Raw genomic sequence first — 22252 nt, forward strand, 5'->3', positions numbered from 1 at the left:
CTGTGGTTCCTAAGCGTGCATGTGTGAATGCAGAGGACAAAAGGGTGTAAGGACACCGCAGGCTGATTCAACAAGCTTACAAGGTCTTTCAAATATTCCCCCCTAATATGGGTAGAAATCTGTTTTTTGTGTACATCAGTAATTTGTGTTGACCCTTCGTCTGTCAAATCTGCTGTCTATCGCTGAAACTGGCCTCCGTAACAGGAAGATACAGCTTTACTGTTACAGTGGTAAATCACAGAAGTGTGTTTGTGTAATAGTGTTTGAAATGCCCGAGCTGAAACCGTGACAGAACGACTCTCTGCAGCCACTCCACTGCATTGTACACCACATAGTCTGGAGCTGCATTTATGGTGCTTCATTCCTTCCACATCCCTTCGCTAACATTTTTGTTCTACCCACAGACGACGCTGGAGGGACCCCCAAAGATGGCTCCATTAACAGCAGTTTCAAATTAAAGCGCAGCATGTGGAGGAGTCCTTCAACTTCAAAAGTCCAGCTCTCAGATTCTACCCTGGAGGGAGCCTTTGTACGATGGGAGGAGGAAGCCATTCCGAGGTGAGTGGGATTGGTCTGTCATGTTTACAGAGGCGTGCTGAGCACAGGATATGGAATTTAAACACTGGTGAGATACAACTGGTCTCGGTCTTACAGTAACATTATCGCAGTCATGTACTGAGAAACTCTTCCACAATTTGAAGTGCTAATCTTTATGATTGGTTCTGTTTACACCACATTCTCATAAGCAGGGCTATTCCCAGTTGATATAATACCCAAGTCATAACACTGGTGCCTAAGTGTGTGTCTGCTCGACTTGTTTACACAGCATTGTTTGCTGAAGCTGGTCTGATTTTGTCCATATTGTTCACTGTAAAAGTCGTGACTTATTTAATGATGCTGTAACCACAGTTTCTGCAGTTACACCTGTTTCCATATTTCCTTTTACTCTTAAATTTAATTTATTTCCATATTGCATGTCCCGTAAACTTACTCCAAGGGTCATTTTCAGCTGGGCATTGTAAGGGAAAGTGGGAAATCCAAGCCAGTGTGCTTGTGTTGCAGCTCTTTGGTCCTGGAGGGGGTTGAGAAGCAGAGCACTTGTGAGCTGGAAGCAGATGCCGTGGCAGCGGATATCCTCAATCGCCTGGAAATCGAAAGTAAGGAAATCAAGCTACCCTTGGAGCCTTTACATGCCAGAAATCTTCAAAGAATCAAAACCATTTAGTCTAGATTATGTATAATGAAATGGTGAAAACCAGACATGGATACTTTTTATTGTGTTGTGTGTGTTTTTTTTAATATATGTATGTATGTGTGTGTGTGTGTGTGTGTGTGTGTGTGTGTGTGTGTGTATATTTTATTTATCAATCTGCTTAACTCCCTGTGCCCTGGTCTGGTTCTGTGGTGGAGAAGGCTGGTCAGTAGTTGCCACTTAGACATGTAACAGTGCTTGATTAATCTCGGTTGTGGAAACAGATAATCCAGCTAGTTTCAAATCTAACTATGATCTTTGTTTACCTAATTTAGGGCTAATTAGTCCTGGCCTTACATGCTGCACAGTGACTCATCATGAGGATTTGCCTACTTTTATATCCTAATGGTTCATCTTAAAGTGGCCACTCCTTGTATAATCATTTTAGGATACTTGTATACTATTGAACCGTTTTTAAACCAGGTAAGTGCTACCAGAAATTTGAAAACGTTATGTAAACAAAAAAAACAAACATGTTAAAAACAAACTTGAAACTGCACGGCTGTAACGTATAACTCTTCTCGGGATTCTGGCTTGGATCACTGCTTTATCTTTGAAAAGCAATTGGCCCTGTAGGTTGCTAAGAAACCTAAAAGGAAATAATTATAACCCAGGCATGCAATACTGTAATTCACCCTTTTGATTTTTTTGAGATACAGGGTGCATTGTATTGCATTTCAAATGGAAAATCTGTTACTTGTGACCAAGGTTCCCCCAATCCCAGTTCACTCAAAATCACTTTTCATTAGACTTAAGTTTAAATTGAAACCAAAAAAAAACATGCTGGGTCTCCCTTTCTCTTTCTCCGCTATAGTTGACAACGATCTCCTGGTAGTAGCAAGACTTACGTGTTTTTGGTTGATAGTTCAATTTAACTGCCGCTGATGGGTAGCCATACAATGCGTTTCTTTTTCCAGCTCAGATTGGCAGAAATCCTGGTTTGCAGGCCATTTGGGAGGACGAGAAACAGCGACGGCGAAATAACAATGAATCCTCTCGAATCGAAGCGTCTGATTCACAAGGTGGGTCACAGCAGACGCATGTTTGAAGTTTTGTTGGTTTCAGCACTCGTGTGAAAGTTATGATTGGAAATCATAAGCAGCTTTTAATAGCCACCGCAGTGGAAGTTGCTGTTGAGGGGGTGGGAGTTGCCTCTTTGTAGTCTTTTCATCAGAGTTGACTGGTTGCTGTGTTGCTCCCTTCAGGGAACTCCTATTATGTTTTCCTGTATTTCTGTATAGTAGCTCACACTTCTGCCACCTACTGTCCTATTCCTGAAGTACATTATTGTCTTCGAACACCATTGTTCTTGTTTGGCAAATATAAAGAAATTATTCCATGCTGAAATTCCAAAACTGTGACAGCTAGGTGAGCACAGCCTGTTACACATTTTGAAAGCTAAAACCAGCATTATGGTTGCTATTTGATTTGATTGATAATACTGCTGTTACAGGATTCAAGATCAGGTGATCTAATGCAGAATCCTTGTTTTTGGAAATGTGTTTTTTTAACTACAGAGGGGCCAATGCGTTTGTGTATTGAAGTGGTCCTGCCATGGCTAGAACAGCATAAAACAGCAAACATGCATGCCCCGCAATGGGTTGAATGTATCAGAGATTCTCACATTGTCACCCATAACAACAGCATGTTCAAAAGCTTTTTAACTCCTAGTATCTTATGATTGGAACCAGAAAGTGTTTATTAGTTCTGTAAACAGCTGCATATTCAACAGTATGGGGATTTGTTGTTGATAGTTCAGATAATCAAGCATCTGGAACACAGTCCCTGAAGGTGCAAATGAACTGTCTTAGTCCTTGCTAAAAAATTAGGTGAAGGTACTGAGCGAGAGAAGTGGAGTCCACCATTAATAGATTATCTATAGTGACTTGTCTGATTTTCCAGATCGAGGATTTGTTGCCTCTACTGAAAGCGAGAGAATCTTTCTGAAGAGACTGAAGGAGATTTTAAGGCAGAATGACTTCTCTGTGTAAGTAACATTTCAAGATGTGTATTCTGTATGCAGGTCTGAAAGAGCTGTTGATTGGGAATAACTTTGCTTGTTGCAGTGCAATTTCAGCTCGGTGCACATCAAACGCCATTTTAATTTGCCGGTGGTTTGTGAAGTTATAACGCTTTCTCATAAGCAGTGTCACAAAAAAGATGTGCTTTTATATATCTCTATCTCTATATATCTTAAGAAAAATGATTCAGTTGCACAGACTGTATTTTAGTGTCAATGTTTCATTTTCCTGGAATCTGTAAATGGTAAATGGACACTAAGGAATTATATTTCTGTCCAAGCGAAGCAATGCTCTCTGGCTGTCCTGCCCTTGCTGTAACTAAGTGGGTTATGGAGGTCATTGTATGGGAAGCGTTTGGCTTCCAGGTCAAGGTAACAGAATACCAGGCCAAGTTTTATTTATTTTATTCTTTTCAAAGGTCTCATGATAGAAGTTGAAATGGTGATCTCAAGTAATATGGATAAACTGGACTGTTCCAGAGTTGAGTTTCAATTTCAATCTCTGAAATGGAAACTAGGTACTTCCTGTTGTAGTAAAACCAGTGAGCCAATTTGAATAACATTTTGTACAAATGCACAGTTAAATAATTAGCTTTATATATTAATGTTAACTTCATTCCAAATCATTTTCAAGGAAGTCCGATAAGCAGAAGGAGATTATGTTCGCCATCTTTCAAAGGCACAGTGCAAATGCTCAGGTCAAGGCTGCAAATACTGAAATACTTGATTCTAGTTTTCATGTAAAATTGTTGTGGACTTTCCCTTGATCTGTAATTCAGGGTTCTTCTCCAAACCTTGCACTGCTGAAAGATTAATTGCCATTCCTTTTAGTGAGTGTGCAGTTTTATCTTGTCGGGTTCATCACCCCAGTATAACAGTAGAGCCAAGCATTCCCAGTGAGCTTGGTGCGCTGTGTTTGACTGCTCTTGGCACAGTGGTGTGTAATGTTACACCTCAATTCACAAATCTTCCAGGGGGCGTCCAGTTCTCTTCACACATGCCGAAAAGCACTGGGTGAAAACTAATCTGGGATTCATTTTTGTGGTGTTAAATTAATAACTCAAGGGGTGTTGTACTAACCAAGGCTTTATAAAACCCATTCTTCCCTCTCATTTAACATACCAGTATTCTCAAAGGTCTCTATTGATTTAGCTTCTGTTTTTCTTGCTTTCCAGGCATTATTTTCACTTTGACTCTGTTCCAGGTATTAGGGCTCCACCTGAGCTGCTGTTGTAACTTGCATTTAGAAAACTATGACGCCTGTCCAAGTTTACACTACAATGCACAGTTAATTCCCATTAAGATGAGCTCGGATTAAACACATTTCCTGACACTATGTATTTTCTACATGGTCCTGGACAAATTTAGCAGTCGCTTATTGTAAATTACTACTTGTACAAATTTACTTAACATGAATTTCCTGTTTTTAAAAAAGACCTTATTTGTGTCTTTCTGCACAGCTGAAGAAGGGCTTCTGTCAAACGCCCTGAAATAAATAATTTTTTAAAGCATTTAAACCTTTTGTGTACATTCAAAAAATAGATTTTAATTATATATATCAGACCCCCGTATTTTTCGACATGCCAAGCAATACCACAGTTCACAGGTCAAAAACAGGTGTGAGTAATCACGACTGGAAATGAGAAGCAGCGCATAACACGTAATGCTCTGTGTGATAGCAGACAGCTGCAGCCTGCCTCCATATGCATTATTGAGGTTGTAGCTTTGTAAATGCATATTTATTTGATGTTTTTATTTTTTCCTCAAATTGAGGGTGGCAAATTTGTGCTGTGTCTGAAATTCGAAGGAATACGGTATATATAAGCCGTCAGTGGAAACTAAGACACTCGCAACAAGTCAAGAGTACCTCTCCGATTTTGAGGATAGCCTGTGTGTAATTAATATGGGTTATGTTTTATCTATTTTAATAATTGTGTTTGTCTTTAATTAGCTCTCTGTCAGAGTCTGTGGAGGACGATGAAGAATCTGACATGTTTCCTGTCGAGCTGTCGCTGCATTCAGACTTGCTCACCCCTGAAGCCCTTCAGTGCACACCAGCCAACCTAGTGGAAGTGCACAAGGACAGCCAGCCAGGTGGGGAATGAGCATTATCCTTGGCATGCTGGGAACATTTGTTTGCACAGAATTGTTTTTGCTGTTGTAGGGTTTTTTGCCACTAAAATACCTGAGCATACACTAGGTAAGATAATTGTAACAAAAAAAAAAAAAAAAAAAAACCTGTTGATGTTTACAATTACTTTTTTGGTATACTAACATATTATTTTTATACTAGGTTATGACGGCAGGGTTCATTCTATTTTATTTTGGTTCTTGTCCTGCTATTTTATACCTCTTGGTGTTAATCTTCAAAATCCGATTTTTATGCAGTATCAGTTACTACTAATCTACTTTTTTTGTTGCCGTTGTTTCTTTTCCAGAAACCAAGAACATGACAGTAGATGAAGTTGCTATCGTTGACGAAGAGGCCATTTTGAGCCTGCTGGAGAGCAGTCAGACATTCCAGTCTTCTTCTCAAAGACTAATTCAGTCTCCCATTCTAGGTACTTTTTGATAGCTTCTTGTGACATAGGGTTACTATTAACCCACTTAACCTCTGGACTCATATCTGTACCTCCCAGTATGTTCCCACTTCAACAAGAGAAGTCAGATGCCTTGACGTGTCAGCCTCTAAGCTGGGTCAAAGGGTAGTATAGTTTCACTGTCCTTTAAGTCAGTGAACTTTTGATCTAGTTTTGGATCATTCAAGTAGAGATCCTATCAACATTTGTTCAGCACAGGTGTGCATAAGGGGAGGCTCCCATGGCACCTGCAGGCATTGGGACTGACTGTGTTGTCTCTCACTTAGAGCGCTGAGTTCATGAGCACAAAATTCACCCAAAAAAATATTAATAAAAGCCAGTAAGGATTCCGCTTTAGCCCTGTAATGTCTTTTTCAGTATCCCTGTGTGGGGGGTGGCGGGGTGGGGGGTATGTTTTTTGTACAAGAAATGGAATCTAGTTACATAAAAAATAAAGTAGCTTTTCTCATGTCAGAAATGCTTGGGCATTACATGGTTAATGGTTTAATTGGCAGTTATCAGATCTGCTCCACCAAAGATCAGATTTGAATTGAGTCCTTGAGCGGGAATCAGCCTGACAACAGAGGCAAGGTCAATCAGTGTGATCACCCAGTCCCTTTTGTTCAGGACCTTGTTGAATTATGTGACCCACTGAGCTTGTGTTGGTGTTTCCCAGAGAGCAGTCAGGACCATTCCTTGGTGCACTTACTGGCTGGCCTGGAGGAGGACGGATACCAGGCTGAACGGCCCAGGGATTCAGCCCAGCAGCGGCTCTCAAGGATCTACAGCCAGCCACAGAACAGCGACGACGAGGAGGCGGAGCCAGAGCTGGAGAAAGAGGAGGCGGAGCTCAGCCTGGTGATGTCACAGAGATGGGACAGCGACGTTCCAGACTGTCATTTCAAACACAGGTGCCTTGAGTTGTGGTTTTCAGTTGTTTAACCCTGCTTTAAATGATGTAGTCTGATTGGTAGATTTCAATTCTATTGCAGTTCCTCTTTAACCAGCACTCTGTAGTCTAATTGACAGGTTCCATTTCATTGCTATTTACTGTTTCAGTATAATTAAGTTAATTGCAAGGTAACATTTAGGGTAATTGGAAGGAATTGCACTTCGACTATTGTTTTTTATAAAATCGGTTATTTCTAGGTGTTCATTATCCTTACTTATTTGTAAACCCGAGACCCAAGGCAGCAGACTCGTAGCATCCAAGGTGTGCATTTAAGTCAGGACATTGTCCTTTCATACTGTTAACAAATGCCACTGTTGTAAACTTCAGTAGAATTTATTATTTATTTCTGTCTTTTTATTTCACTACCTCTGTATTTGAATGTTGCTTAACTGATGGCAACATTAGATCTGAATGCTACTGTTTTGTGTGTTTGACATGCTGCACATTATTGATAACATCACACCCCGGAGCCATATTGTCACACCACATTGGAACCAACTCTGGGGGTATTATTATTAATTAGTCATTTAGCAGACACTTTTATCCAAAGTAACTTACAGAGACTAGGGGGTGAACTATGCATCACAACTGCTGCTGCAGTCACTTCCAATAGGACCACGGTTTTTACGTCTCGAGTGTAGGCTGTACCGATAGACCATTGATCAGTTCTATTTTATTCCTCATGGTTGAATTATGGCTCTAAATATATAAAACACTGTCTTGGTTTCAGGCTCTCTGGTACGAACGTGAATGACAGCTCGAGCAGTGAGGAGCCAGACATTTCAGAGGAGGAGATGGACTGGAGCGGGAAGCTCTCGCTCTTCACCAACCTGTCTATCCCTCAGCTGGACGGGGCTGCCGATGAAAACAGCGGTGAGTTAGCAGACCAGTTTCTTAAAGAAGTGCTAACCAAGGCGTTAGAATCTGTTTTCTTACCTAGTATTTTCACCAACAATTATGATTAATAATCAGTTGAAGATCTACTGGTTTTCGGCTTCCTGTTACTTAATCACTTCATGTGTTGTATCTGAAACTCACTCTGATGGTCTCGCTGCAGTGTGATCTACAGCAAAGGTACCAGGATGCCAAAGTATATCTGTAGCATTGTATTTGAACCATTTGCTTATGCGTAATCAACATAAAAACTGAAGAACTAAACTATTCTAAGCACAAATAAAGGTAGTTTAAGAAAAGAAAAGAAAAAGTATTGGCTATCCCTCTGTTAAAATGCCAGTCTGTACAGTTTGAAGGTTATATCTGTTTTTCGCAGATACAAAATAACATGAAATAAAACAAAATGCAACATATACAATACAATGAAAAAAGCTAACATAGAATAACATTTTTAAACTGAGAATAAATACTTTTAAATAAATACTTGCAGTCGTAGTCGTCAAGGCTCAGCCGTTACCATAGATGCGGTCTGAAGGGAAACAGAGCGAGTTTGGAGCGAGTCGTTCACCACATTTCGAACTAAAATTGTGATGGAAGAGAAGAGATATTTGTTTCTAAAATGCCTAAACCGTGCATAACAATTAAACAGGCCTGCAAAGAATTGGAGCATGAGAGATGTATGCAGCTGACAGTGACAAAATAATGATGTGCAGATTTTACAACTGCCGGCTGGAATGGAAATCGAAAGATACTGTCATTAAGCATTGTCACTCAGTTGGTCACATGATGTTGAATTTATCACAATTAAATTCCTGACTTCTCTTGGTCAACTGTTTAATCCACTGGAGAAGCCACTCGGGCATCAGTGGATACAAATATGTTGAAGGGATGTATTGTGAATGTGCCCCTGCTGAGGGAAGTGGAAATAAATTATTTTGTGTTGTGGTACATGAAACTAAGCGACAGTGTGAAATATGCACTTAAGAATAATTTTGACAACTCTGTAGATATTATTGACACTGTTTGGGCTCAGGTGTCAGAATGCCATCTGTGATTTCTTGTCTCATGTACCCTGTGGTTTCCATTGACTGTGAAGGTCCCCCCCCCCCCCCCCCCCCCTCCCCCAAAGTATTCGCTGACTGTAAGTGACAGACGACAAATTGTGAAAAAGGAAAACGTACAGCTGTTGTATGCTTGCGTTTAATTTTTAATTTGAATATTTGTGCTAGATTGAAGCTCCTTATGAATACGTGAGTAAAATATCTGAATTTTCTTTACCTGCTTTTTGAGTTAATGCTGAGCTGTGCAACATTCTGAAATAAGCAATTTTTTTGGTGTTTGTTGATTTAATATCCTTCATGCAGATTTGATTTCCACTGTGCAGCAATAAAAGTATTATTTTATCTCATTGTATTTTTATAGAGGGCATCAGCAGTATTTACTGTAAATAGGCAGTTAATTAAAAGTAGTGGGGCACTTATGGTAACTAAATTATTTTTCTGTGCTAGGTATTTGTCAAAATGTTTTATTAAAAAAAAAAAAAAGATGTTTATTAAATATGTATAGAGTTAAAACATGATATAGATGTATACTTTGTTTTTATTGATATACATCTATTTAAGTTATTTTATTAATATGTATCTGTAATAAAACTAAATAAAACAATATTATTAGCGGAGAAGATTGTGAAAAATAAAAAAAAAATTATAAAAATAATTTCACAGGGCTCTAGTTATAACCTACCCATAAAAATGCATTGCCTCAGACTCTTCCACACAAAGTAAACGTCCTGCTTATTTGTCTCATTTGGCACACAAGGTTCCCAGAGGCGATGTTCTGCCTTTTGCTTGGCACAGATTCACACGTGTCAGAGTGACGGCTGCTCTGTTGCCACAGGTTATGTCTTTACAAATTTTATCAAATTCTGAGTGGTGTAACTTAGTGTGATGGCACAGAAGAAACAGTAAAGCATCTTGCAATTTCATGTTTCCTGTCGACTGTGCAAGTGAAGGTGGCATTGAAACTACTATGATAGCAATGTCCCTGGGCGTGTGTATAGCCCTGTTTTGAAAAATATATTTTTGTTTTTTTTGTTGTTTTTTTTAAAACAAAAACAAAAAATAAAATTTTCAGCTACAGGGTTTTCGAGTTTTGAGCCAAACCACACGACACCATGAACTACTGCTGCCAAGGTACATTGGCTGTAGTTAAAAGTACAAACCTTGGTGGAGAAGGCAGTGACGGTGAATGCCAATCTTGCTAATCTGAATTGTGATGAAAAGCGAATCCCTGATAGTGCATAAAACTTGCAACTATTTCCAGCTCTGACAACGCTGTTTTTTTTTGTTTGTTTTTGTTTTTTAAATAAATCGAATCAATCCACCTTCCAGACTAGCGACTCTTCTGTTTTAATACAAGTTGACTGCTAATTCTATAGTTTCAAGAGAAAACATGTATTTCACCTTATGGTGATAAAACATATGGAGAAAATTCTGATACTACAGTACACTCTTCCACCACCATTTTGCATCAGTTGAATAGACCCGCTGCATATTTGTATGAGAGGTTCTAGCAACCTATGATTTGGTGTATTGGAAGTTGGGAGTTTTTTTTGTGCTGCAAATTATTGCAGTGTGCTTTTAATCAGCTGTAATGCTTTTCATAAATCAGCAGCTATTGACTAAAAATAAATAAACATGTTTAGAGGCTAGTAAAGGTTTCGATTAGACAGCAGGGAAGAAAATGATTCTCTGCAATTGGAATACATTTGGGATTTATGGGATTTTCATTCTGTAGGCTGCAGGCAGGCACCTGATGACGACCCCAACAGGTTCCAATAGTTACTCCCACTCTATCCTATATAGCTGTCTTTCACTAATGTAACAATTGTTCGTATCCAGAACCTTGATTCACACAAAGGAAGCTTCATCCTGTTTGCATTATTGATGCAATGTAGTTGTCTGGGATGGAATGCTTGTAGAAAAGCAGGTGGGTTGCATGAAGAAATAATGAAGGGAATGCAGCACACCTTCCGGCTAGATCCCAAGGTGAATGAATATTTGCTAAGGCATTGCTTAGTCTTGCACTCTCAATTGCACAGATCCCTTTAATCACCCTTTTATTAAACCTGGTAGAAATCATATGATTCAAATGATTACAATACAATACGAAAACCTAGAACTTTATTTTTTATTAGCTTACATCACGCATTGTATTTCCAGTGGTGCCTTGCTTAGAACAATGTGGACTGAGTCCCTTTAGTCATACAGATTGTTTTTTAGAAACACCTAAAATAAACTTCAATTCTTTGACAAACATTTTGACCGGATGTCTTTTTCAGTGTCTTCAATTTTCCTGGAATGTAAGTTTGAGAATACAGCACTGTTCAATCTGTAAAATTTGAATGTGTATCTAGAATATGTCAGCTTCAGGTACATTTGTTCCAAGAAGGTTTTGCACATACTGTAAATGTAGCTTGAGGTGACCTACATTTTAAAGACCTCTTTAGTGTGCTGATTTATATACTTGAAGAATGTGTTGTACTCTGTTACTTAGCTAGTCTGTGTATGTCTGTGTTGCAGATGCATCATTGAACGAAGAAGGCTCCAGGACACATTCATCGTTGTCTGCCACTGACAAGATTCTTGGAAAAAGAAATCCATTTCCAAATGAAAGCGTCCCACTGGAACACCCATCCTCTGCTAAAAATGTGTTGGAGTGCAAACACCTGGAGCCCCGTCAAGCCCATTCCCTCGACAAAGAGGACCCAACAGAGAAACTCTTCCTGTTAAAAAGCTCTGCGATCCCAGACAACCAGCCAGACCCCTCCTTGTATGAGCTCAGTAAAGAAAGTACTTATACATTTAGATACCCTGCCACTTGTCACATCACCCCCAAGACTGAAAACTCCCACACAGAAGCTGATAAAATGGACATCCCTTCCTTCTATTCCTATGAGAAGGGCATTAGCAACCCTGTACTAGATAGCACAGCATTTGAAAACAGCAAGCCTCAAAGCAGAAAGAAGTGCATCAGCATTAAAAGCCCTGAGAAGGGGAAAATCTCCATTCTCCAGAACCACAGGAGCTTTTCACTGTGTTATTCCGAGATGAGGAACTCTCCTGCCAAAGCTGAGCAAGAGATTAATCAGAAAGGAGGCAATAGTTTTTCACCAAGAATGAGCAGCCTGGTGCCAAGCCCAGTGGGAGATGATGGTTCAGTGGAACCACATGGGGAAGATGCTGGGAAAACTTACAAGGAGGGAGATTTGGGTGAGCTAAAGATCAGGTATGAGGACTATCAAGAGAACAAGACCTCAAAAGCAATTGGTAATCAGCAAGATGCCCACTATAAATTTTTCCCCAGCGTGATCCTTTCTAATTGCCTAAATCGACCAAACGTCAAGTGTATTGGCAAGCCTGGAAAGCTGGACCAAGATGAGAGACGGTCAAGGTTAAAACTAAGTAAAAAGAAGACCAATGTGGCATGCCAGCAGGTCAAGATGAGTGCAAGTGAGAGCACAGAAACTGACTTTAAGGAGTCTCCTTGCACACTGTTGAAGTCTCCTAGCACCCAAAGTGCTGAAAAGGAGGATAATTCAGTGCTGGGCTCTGTTGATTCAGGAACTTCTACTAGCACCTCTTCTTCTACCACTACGACGACTACTGCTGCTTCAGTTGCTGAGACTGCCGGAGATAACAAGCTTGCTCTGCTGAATCACACACAGTGTCCTGCACAACTAGGCCCGGCACAGCCTTCAGGTTGGCCTGGGAGCAAATACACTTTAAGAGCAAAGCGCAAAGTGCGCTATGAGAGAGAGGACAGTGAACCCCGTGCAGGCTCCCAGCAGTCCAAGTTTGCCCTGATTCCAACAGAAACTTTAAAAGACAATTACATGCTCAGTGGTCATGACCCAAAGTCTCGAAAGCGCCGGAAGATGTCGAATAAGGAGCCCCCAATTATCATTAAGTACATCATCATAAACAGGTTTAAGGGCCAGAAGAACATGCTGGTTAAAATGGCAAAAGTGAACGCTGAGGAAGAGCAGGTTGTGTTGACAGCTGAAAGGCTGGAACACTATGGCAAGCTAGCACCGGTGAAAGAATTTTGGCCGAAGGTCCCCGAGTCAACTGCCATTAAATATCCAATTTATTCACCAAAGACAAAAAGGGGACAGAAGCGAAAGGCAAAGGTTCATTCAACAGCAAAGAAAAAAGCAGGTAGTTCACCGAAGGTCCGTGGAGCAACATTAAAGAGAATAAAAAAGACCAAGCCTGTAAAAAAGCGATTCACATTGGCTACACTTCCTCCACCATTGATGTGCTATAATGCAGAAGTCAATGACTTTACCACAGAGTACATTGATGTTTTGTCCAAATTGGGTTATCTCTCTGAGAGAAAACCCAGCCCAACCGAGACCTCCCCTCCTCGGTGTTGGTCACCAAGCGAACCACAAGCTGAGCTACCACTAACTGTTGAGCAGAAGGATGCTTTCCTTGTTAATGACCCACCTAGTCAGGAAGTGGGCAAGTTAACAAAGGAAAGAGGAGTTCGCAGCAGGACTCTGAGGAAATCGAGGATGGTGACGGCCACCAGCCCCAAAAGGAAAAAAGGCAAGGTGGCTACAAAAAGTGCAGGAGATGAGACTGCAGTTAAGCAAAATCAGAAGCAGAAACCAAGCAGTCGTGGACAGAGAAGAAAAAAGAAAAGCAATGACATGTTGCCAGAAAGCAGCCAAAGCTTAGCCAGTGGTAAAAGAACCCGGAAGTCTTGCAAAAAAACACTTTCTGAACATAATGAGCTACCTGCCAGTGGCGAGTGCAGCAGCTTTCAGGTTCTCTTTCCTGGGCAAGAAACCTCTCTCTCTGAATGTTCAGCTGGGCATCTCCCTTCCTCTCAATTGGCCATGTCTAGCACAGCTCAAGGAGATGTGTGTGGTGTAATGGATGTTAATAATAGTGTTGAGTGTTCCTTCATTCCTGGGAGTCAACCGACCTCTGGGACTCCAACTGGAATCCCTAGGACTTTTGAAAGATCTGCTTCTCAGAGTAACCAAGATCAGCTTGGCCAATATAAACCCCACCCTTCCCAGAGTCAGTCTTTTCATTTCTACAGTATCAATGAATCCACTCAAGCATCTGCAATCTCGCAGACCCCCTTGGAGTTGTCAAAGACAACTGAATTGCACCTCCAAAGTAGCTGTCTGTCATCCAGGGTACAAAATACCAGCCTTCTGTGTTCTACTGCCACAACACGGTCAGACAGCCATAGTTCAGATGCCTCCTGTCAAAGCAGATTATTTAGTCCACAGCAGCTGCCTGGTTCTATAAAGTCAGCAGATTTCCATTCAGAAATCCCATCTCCTTTACTTTTGAGGTCCCTTCAGTCGCCTAAAGGCAAGACCCCAGGAAAATCTTCAAGGCGTCCATCTAAAAAGATGGCATCTGAACCCCCCAAAAAAGCTGATGATTTAGGACTTGCACGGTTCACACCTATAAGAATAAAACCTTTACCCAGCTCCACACTCGAGAGCAAGGTAGAAGCCAGAACAGATTCTTCATTACATAGCTCTTCCAAGAATGGAGAGGGATGGCCTCCTGTGACTGAACCACCATCTGGAATAGCTGTCTTGAAAGAACTTCTACAGAAAAGACAGAAGGTACAGGAAGGAACAGCCCTACAGGATCCTTCCGGTACACCTCTGTTAAACACGAGTGGATCGTGCCCCACTGGAAAGCCGGCCAAAGTCAAAAGAGCCCCATCGTCATCCCCTAGACAGTCCAGGAATCCTAAAACCCAAACTTCGACGGAGAAGAAGCCAAGGAACCGGAAGAAAAATCCTGCCAAGAAGGAGGAGCCCGTTCAGACTGATTGCCCTTTATCTGATGACAGTCCTGTGTTTCCTTCAGACCCAGGCTTCGAGAGCTGTTACTCATTTGAGGATAGCTTATCTCCTGAACTCCCGCACAACTACAACTTCGACATCAACACCGTTGGGCAGACAGAGTTTTGCAGCCTGTATATGGGAAGCCAGTTTGTGCTGGCTGATAAGAACCTGCCCCACAAGTTCCTTAGCGATGTGATCCAGGAGCCTGTTTCTGCCTTCGCTCTGGGTCTGGAGAGTATGGGAGACAGGTTGCCAAGTGCTAGTGAAGAGTTTCAGCATCATCGTGGGGCAGAGTGGTTGAGAACAGGTCCACTTAGCCCAGACCTATTTGACAGGTCATCTGCAGAAAGCAGGGAAGTACTTCATACTCATCTGTCTGCTTCTTTGCTTGATTCTGACAGTGGACGAGAGCTAGCTGCTGCAAGAATTGTGCGAAGCAGGCAGAGCATTGATTCAATAAGCAAAAGTCACTGCTTTAGCCCCCTTCAGATCTGTAGCCAAGGCTTGTTCGATGATGGAAAGGACCCTTTGACCTCCTTTGACCCTTTTCTACCACTTCCATTAAACAACATGTCTTTTGTTGATCTTCTGGGTTCCCCTACTGAGGATCTTGTGGAAGGAAGCGAGGCTTTAACAGCAACCCCCAGCAGTTCTCCAAGGTCGATCAGCTCCTTGTCCCAGCTGAGAAGTGGTAGCCATACACTTCGCAGCACAGGGGGTGCTCACATATTGAAGCCACTCATGTCTCCTCCGAGCCGTGATGAAATAATGTCAACACTGCTGGACCTGGATCTTGCGGAGACTGCTTATCAAGAGCCATTCTGTAGCGACCCCTCCGATGCTCCAGGAAAACCAAGGTAATCACCTTACTGCTTGCTTCACAGTATTATTATGCTCCATCAAAGAGGTCCATGTTCCCATTTTAATTTGATACTGGGGGTGCGGTATTGTTGTATTGCCATGGTAGCCACAGCGTTCATAAAAGGTAATGTGGATTTTGCAGATGACGCCATTTACTAAATACGAATCATTACTAAAGGATATTACTTTGTCTTTGTGAATTATATATTTTATATATGTGAAAATACAATGACTGTATAGTGTAGCTTGCTTTGAAACACATTACCAAAGATGTAGCAGTGAATGAAATCACATGTTGTTTTTCTGTCTGAGTGCAACAAAAAATTGACTTGCTGTTTTGAAAGCCTGTTTTATTCTCTTCAGGGAGATTGGAGGGCGTGTGCTGACAGTGGAGACCAAGCTAGCAGACAAGCTGTCAGAGTTTGAAGGGGATTTCTCTTCGGAAGGTTTGCAATTCTGGAAGACCGCATTCTCATTGATGACCCAGCCTGGCTCTCCCACCACCAACAGAGGTGGACCTTTCGACTCTGTGAGGGGAGACAAGAATCGGCATCTGGCATCCACCAATGATCAGAAGGTGGTTGTCATGCCCTGCAAGAGTGCGCCCAGCCGCCAGCGGGTCCAGCTGTGGGCGCAGGCCAAGAAGGAGTATGATCGTTGCCAGAGAGAGAGAAAGGAGAACGACGAGGCTGAGCTGCCAGTTCAGTTGGCAGCCGTTTCAGTGGGCTCCGTGGAAGAGCCAGCCAAGGGAGCTGAGGTCCACAGTAACACAGCAGTGGATGCCAAAACATCCTCACTTTTGCCAGCAGTGCATCCTGGGAGGGAAAGTGGTGATCTTTCGCTGCTTCTACAGCTATCACCTGTCAAGTCATCTGACACTGAAAACAGCCCTGGAGACAACAGATCCAAGCCATTGGAAGATTTAAGAGAAACAGGGGAGGAAGACGGGGACTGCTGTGGAAACTACGGATCTCCTGATTCTCCTGTTCTGCCCCCCTGGCAGCAGACAGTTTCGCCCGAATCCAGCAGCAGGGATTTTGACGAGGGAGAGGAGAAAGGGAAAAGATTTGAGTTGAGATCCCCCAGACTGCTTGAAACTCATACAGACACCCTCCTTTCAAGCCAAGGTTCCCAGTTGACACAGAGAAGACAAGACAAGCAAATGTTAAGTCCGTGCACACTTTCACACAAACCAGGGGCTGCAGGGAAAGGTAACCCCACCCAGCTCCACAGCACGCCAGTACACCAGAGAAGGAAAAGTGAGGGGCCATCCGAACCACTCTGTTCCACCCCAGTAACAACAGGTAGGTCACTATCCTCATCAATACCTTAAAAATGCTTCAATTCTTAACCCTCAGAGACATCAAGTATCTATTGACAAAGATTTTTGTGGATTCACTCTGTAGATATGTAGGTGACCTCTCCTGAATTTCACTCACACAGTATTATAATCTGACTATTTGGCAGACATGTTAGGAAACCAGTATGCATCATTAAGAGATTAGCATTCTATGAATCTGTAGTCACAGACAAAAGTATTGGCACCCTACACTTAATACAAGATAATTCAAGTAAACATATTAAATACAAACATTAGCCACTAATTAATATGACAAAGACCAAAATTACACAATTTCTGGTAGTTTAAGAAACAATATTTTATAAATGTATATATATAGTTTGAGAAAAAGGAAAACTGCTGTGTACCAAAATGATCAATAAGAAAAAAGAAAAGGATATTTCAGATACTTAAAAAGGTAGAATAATTGATTACAAATTTGTAATCAATTATTCTACCTTTTATATCTCACTTAAGCAATTTCAGAAATTTGTTCATGACAGTACTTTTGTCTAATTACAATTATAATCACAGTTGTTCTATTTTTCACCCAGAGCCCAGATCACAGAAGCTGAGCCAGCGAAGGGGCAGCAAAGCTAACTCTCTAAGAAGGGTACTCCTAACAACACAAATTAAGGTCATTCTTTTTCTTCTATCCAGATCGCATAAGACTGACAGTAGCCCATTATTGTTTTGTAATGTTCTCAGCAGTTTTAGAAATTGTATAATTGATATATTATTTTGGATAATCTACATTAGTAATGTGTCAAGTCCAAATAACGTAGAGGTTTACAATTGACCATTTTAACAGATTTAAAAAGGATACAGTCATTGCAAAAGTCCTTATTTTCTTTTCATTGATGTACATGTTAACCTTGCATTGTAAATTAAGTGTTGTGCCTGGTCCTTTTGCTGACAGTAAGGGCTGGACTAGCTCACTGTGTTCCTATAATAATTTTCTAATGTCAAAGTGCAGTTTAAGTCTCCTGGTGACATTTCATTGCTTTGTCCTTCAGAATCAATTTGCTGCGTTGAATGTTCCAAAGAAAGACTCCTCGCAAATTGAAGGACCGTCCCTCAACAATTCTTATGGTTTTAAAGTCAGTATGGAGAATCTTCAGGATGCAAAAGCACTGCATGAGGTACTGAACTCCATTTTAATAATTCTTTCAAATTCCTCAGATCTACTGACCTTAAACATGACAGTCATGACATGCAGTATGATTAGGGATCTACCTAAGTACAGAGAGAGAAAAAAACAAAACTTTGTTTAAATGAACTACTGCACAACGCAAGCGACGCAAACTACGTATCTTCCTTCTGTAGATAGTCCTTTGATTCCTTCGACGTCCCGTGTGCATTGCACTTAAGCAAAAAACAACCAAACAAAAAACGTCCACAAGTAACATTTACAAAAGAAATTATCCAAAGCAGTTAATGTTCATGTTTACTATTCAAATTACACAGTTTTAATCAGCCTATCGGTGCGTCTGTATTGCTTTTATGTGATCTGTACTGTGCAGGAGGGGGGGGGGGGGGTTGGTGCTGCACTGTTTTGATTTAGGTTGCTAAAATGTAGTTTTCAGCATTGGAGGTAAAATAGTAGAAATGCACGACAAAAAAAGCAAAGTATTTCGGCTGATGATCGTTTCAAGATATTTCCCAAAGAAACTGTACGTAAAATAAACAGCTTTCAGAAACCAAACTGGAAAGAGCCCAGACAAAAAGTATTCCTGTCTGCAAGTTAAATCAGTACTAAAACTATCCAGCACAGCCACCTCGTTTCAACCTGCTGCTTACTTTTTTCGCAGTTGGAATTTTAGACCCGAATAGCCACGTTTTTTTTGTTAAATAATTAAATAATAAAATTATTGGAAAAATAATATTGTTAAATAATAAATTATTGGATGGGACAAATAACATGACAATGAACGTGCTGCATACATTGCCTTTATTAAAGTATGCCAGATGCCCTTGTGGTTTTGGGCTGTTTCTAATCGATTTTCACATCTGTATAACTTGGCAAAGCTTTACCTTGTCTTCCAACCAATTCAGTGGATGCAGAACGTGCAGTCTCAATGTATGGGCAAGTCAACTGCAGGGGGATGCTGCATGCTTGCCTTTAACAAATGCCAGCACTCTGTTTTAGTAAGGAAGCAAGTACCACTATTTTTACACTTTATAGTGTTCTGAAATACTGTCTACTTAGGTTTATTTAATGTTTAAACAGGTGTGCGAAATGTCCACAAAATCCTAATTAATCCCCAACATACCCGTGAAAAATATGTAAATTTACTGCGATTTGATTAGACCCCTAAGTATGATACTGCAATGTATTTTAACAGCTGAGTAATCATTAATGAGGAAAGATTAGGTGTCAGTGATTTGAGCAGTCTGTTCTAATAATTTGTAGGAGTGAGTCCAAATATTCGAGTAATCGAATAGTAATTCTAAATAAAATTACTACTCAAATACTTTGATCAAGTTTCAAATACTCGTTCGAGTAATTCTAAATAAAATTACTACTCAAATACTTTGATCAAGTTTCGAATACTCGTTCATTTCTAAAACAAATGCACTAACTACACCCGGAAAAACAATTGTCACCTCACTGGTAATTGACAGGGAGGCGGGCGCTCTTCATTACCTAGCTCTGCTATTGGCTAAGGGAGTACATGAGTAGTGAAAAATGGCAAACTACCCGGGCGATGTTAAGCCTTTGCTGTTTGAGTTGTGCTGTTATTGGTCTCCTACTGATAGCGGAATCAGACTTTTTAAAATGATTATTATATTATGGAATCAGCAAGTACAGGTACAGTACATCTCGTTTTTGTGCTATATATTATAGCATAGATGATGTTATTGAGCAAACATTTTGTTGTGCTTTGTTAGTAAGCAGTCATGTTGTGTGTTTTATACAAGTTGTCAAAGGGTGTTAAAAATGCAGTTGAATGTTTTGAAGGTCCTTTTTATAAAGTTCTCTGTTTTGTAGTTAACCCTTCTGCTGTGTGTTCTTATTTCTTAGTTTCAGTAGTTTACTTTGAATGCATTAGGTGCTTGCCTTAGATATTTCTTCACCTTACTATTGATGTTTTTATCTATGCGTCCCTATGTGTGGTTGCTGCTGATACGTTCTAAGGACCTGTCACACTTATGAGTAATTAGAGGTCGAGTATTCAAAACTTTTATTCTTGGTATATTCGGATATCTTATTTGAAATTCTCACCCATAATAATTTGTAGGTTTACCATTCTGCTAGTTTTTAAACCATATGTTCACATCGTGGTTGATTTGGTTTGGAGTGAGACCTAAAAGTACTCCAGTGGGTGCCGTTCTGGGATATGTTTTGACAGTCTCTGTTCTTTGTAACCTGCAGGTCCAGTACCTGACTCTGTTGAGCATGGAGCTACACGCCAGCACTAGGAGGGGCCTGGAACCTGACCCTGACTTTGATCCTATATGTGCCTTATTCTACTGCATCACGTCTGATGCACTGCTGCCCGACACGGACAACACTGAGCTCTGTGGGGCTATCGTGGTGGACAAAGACCACGGCACTTTCGGGCAAGGTGGCCGGCTTTTCAACCATCCTAAGCAGTGAACTTGTGTGAAACATCCTGGTCACTTAACGATCAACGCAGCAAGTTTGTTTGAAGTTTGTGTGGAAGACCACGTGTATGGAAGGACCAGCAGTCTATATTGCTGTGCATGTTTAAAATGAAATACATATTTGATTTGTATCAAGCTGTTTTATATCTGTAGGTTCAAGAGTCACAGCGCCCCTGCTTGTAAGATCTGGTGTCACCGGTTTGCAAGTTACCTACACTACTGATGAGAAGCAGTTATTTCAAGAAGTTATCAGCATTATGAGAAGGTTTGTAGATTGTTTTTCCTGTATGCATGTTCTTTTTCATCCCCTTACTGTGCACTGTAATACAATAGGCAGCTGTTTAGTATAAAGAAACTAGACTATATTGTATATTGGCCTTGCATGGATACCTTTGATTTACTAGGTGTCTGTTTTGAAGGCTTGACAGACAGGCTTTTTTGTTCTACTTTTTTTTTTTTATAACTTGCTAGTTTTCTTCTTTTAGCGTGACCTTGTGTTACTTTTTTAGAATCATTATCAGTAAGAGTGGCTATGTTTTTCATGTCTTTTAAATTGTAGTTTTTCATTGTCACGTTACTTTTATGATGTGTAGTCATTGGGTGGTTCTTATTGTAATAATGGAGCTTTGACCTGTGTTCAGAACTTGCTCTTCAGTTGTACTGTAGTTGCCAGCTATAGAAACTCAGTCTAAACCATCCAAAGTGAAGCTCAGCTGGTGTTCAGTAGACGGCATGGACGATTGTGAACAGAAAGACACACTGGCTGGATAAGTGTGGTCCAGTGGTTAAAGAAAAGGGCTTGTAACCAGGAGGTCACCGGTTCAAATCCCACCTCAGCCACTGACTCATTGTGTGACCCTGAGCAAGTCACTTCACCTCCTTGTGCTCCGTCTTTCGGGTGAGACGTAATTGTAAGTGACTCTGCAGCTGATGCATAGTTCACACACCCTAGTCTCTGTAAGTCGCCTTGGATAAAGACGTCTGCTAAATAAACGAAGAAGAAGAAGAAGAAGAAGAAGTTACATATTTCAATGGCTGGGAACTAGAATTCAAGAGCAGCTTCTGGAGTCCTTTTTAAACACAAATTTAACGACAGGGAGAGGACATTCAAATAAATACATTGCTACTGTGATCTGTGCGTTCTTTTTTAAATGGTATGGTCTGTGAGCTGTGACACTTCATTAAACGCTAACCCTGCTTTCTCACAGGTTTGACCCTGACATCCTGCTGGGATATGAGGCTCAGATGTGCTCCTGGGGTTACCTTTTGCAAAGGGCCTCCGCTCTCAATGTGGATCTCTGCCAGCAGCTTTCACGAGTCCCAGGTAAGGCTGGGCTGGGCTGGGCTGGGCTGGGGGGGCGGTGGGGGGGGTCGAGATCAAGATCGAGAAGGCAGTGCAAAGACTTTACTCATTTTTTAAATTTCATGGAAAGCCACTTTTTGACGAAATGGTGTTTTAAACTGCTAGGGGTGCGCGATAATACCAATATACCGGTATATTGCGATATTCATCAGGCAATACAGTAACCGACATTTGAACAACAATACCGGTATTTTTGGTTAAACTGATTCAGGGAAACATTTACTGGAAAAGGTCGGCTGTCTCACGAGAATCACTTCCCACGAGAACTCAAAATGCGAGCTGTGCTAATGCAAAATAAAATATGGCAGAAGCAAAAAGAGATTTTGAGCCGCGTAAATTCTGCAAAGCAAAGTCATGTGTGGAATCTTTTCCTAATAATAAAAAAATTCTAAAAAGGGTGGCTGTATAGCATCAAATATTGCAGTATGTTGTTTATGCAATGCTGAAGTAAAATATGCTGGCGGTACCACCAACCTTACATACAGCGGTGTAGTCCT

General features: G+C 40.9%; 1 protein-coding gene across 1 annotated transcript in view; it reads left to right on the forward strand.

Annotated features, from left to right (window-relative positions):
* rev3l (REV3 like, DNA directed polymerase zeta catalytic subunit) overlaps window positions 1-22252 on the forward strand; it is a 56818-nt gene that overhangs the window by 19102 nt on the left and 15464 nt on the right. Inside the window, exons 5-19 of the mRNA XM_034003942.3 lie at window positions 405-558; window positions 1063-1157; window positions 2170-2274; window positions 3155-3239; window positions 5224-5366; window positions 5711-5833; window positions 6528-6762; window positions 7534-7676; window positions 11279-15440; window positions 15808-16748; window positions 17338-17420; window positions 17800-17925; window positions 20160-20352; window positions 20546-20657; window positions 21601-21716. Of these exons, the coding sequence (XP_033859833.3) occupies window positions 405-558; window positions 1063-1157; window positions 2170-2274; window positions 3155-3239; window positions 5224-5366; window positions 5711-5833; window positions 6528-6762; window positions 7534-7676; window positions 11279-15440; window positions 15808-16748; window positions 17338-17420; window positions 17800-17925; window positions 20160-20352; window positions 20546-20657; window positions 21601-21716 (6816 nt within the window). The remainder of the gene's footprint in view (window positions 1-404; window positions 559-1062; window positions 1158-2169; window positions 2275-3154; window positions 3240-5223; window positions 5367-5710; window positions 5834-6527; window positions 6763-7533; window positions 7677-11278; window positions 15441-15807; window positions 16749-17337; window positions 17421-17799; window positions 17926-20159; window positions 20353-20545; window positions 20658-21600; window positions 21717-22252) is intronic.

The sequence above is a fragment of the Acipenser ruthenus genome, chromosome 5 (assembly GCF_902713425.1).
Source record: "Acipenser ruthenus chromosome 5, fAciRut3.2 maternal haplotype, whole genome shotgun sequence".
Classification (NCBI taxonomy): domain Eukaryota; kingdom Metazoa; phylum Chordata; class Actinopteri; order Acipenseriformes; family Acipenseridae; genus Acipenser; species Acipenser ruthenus.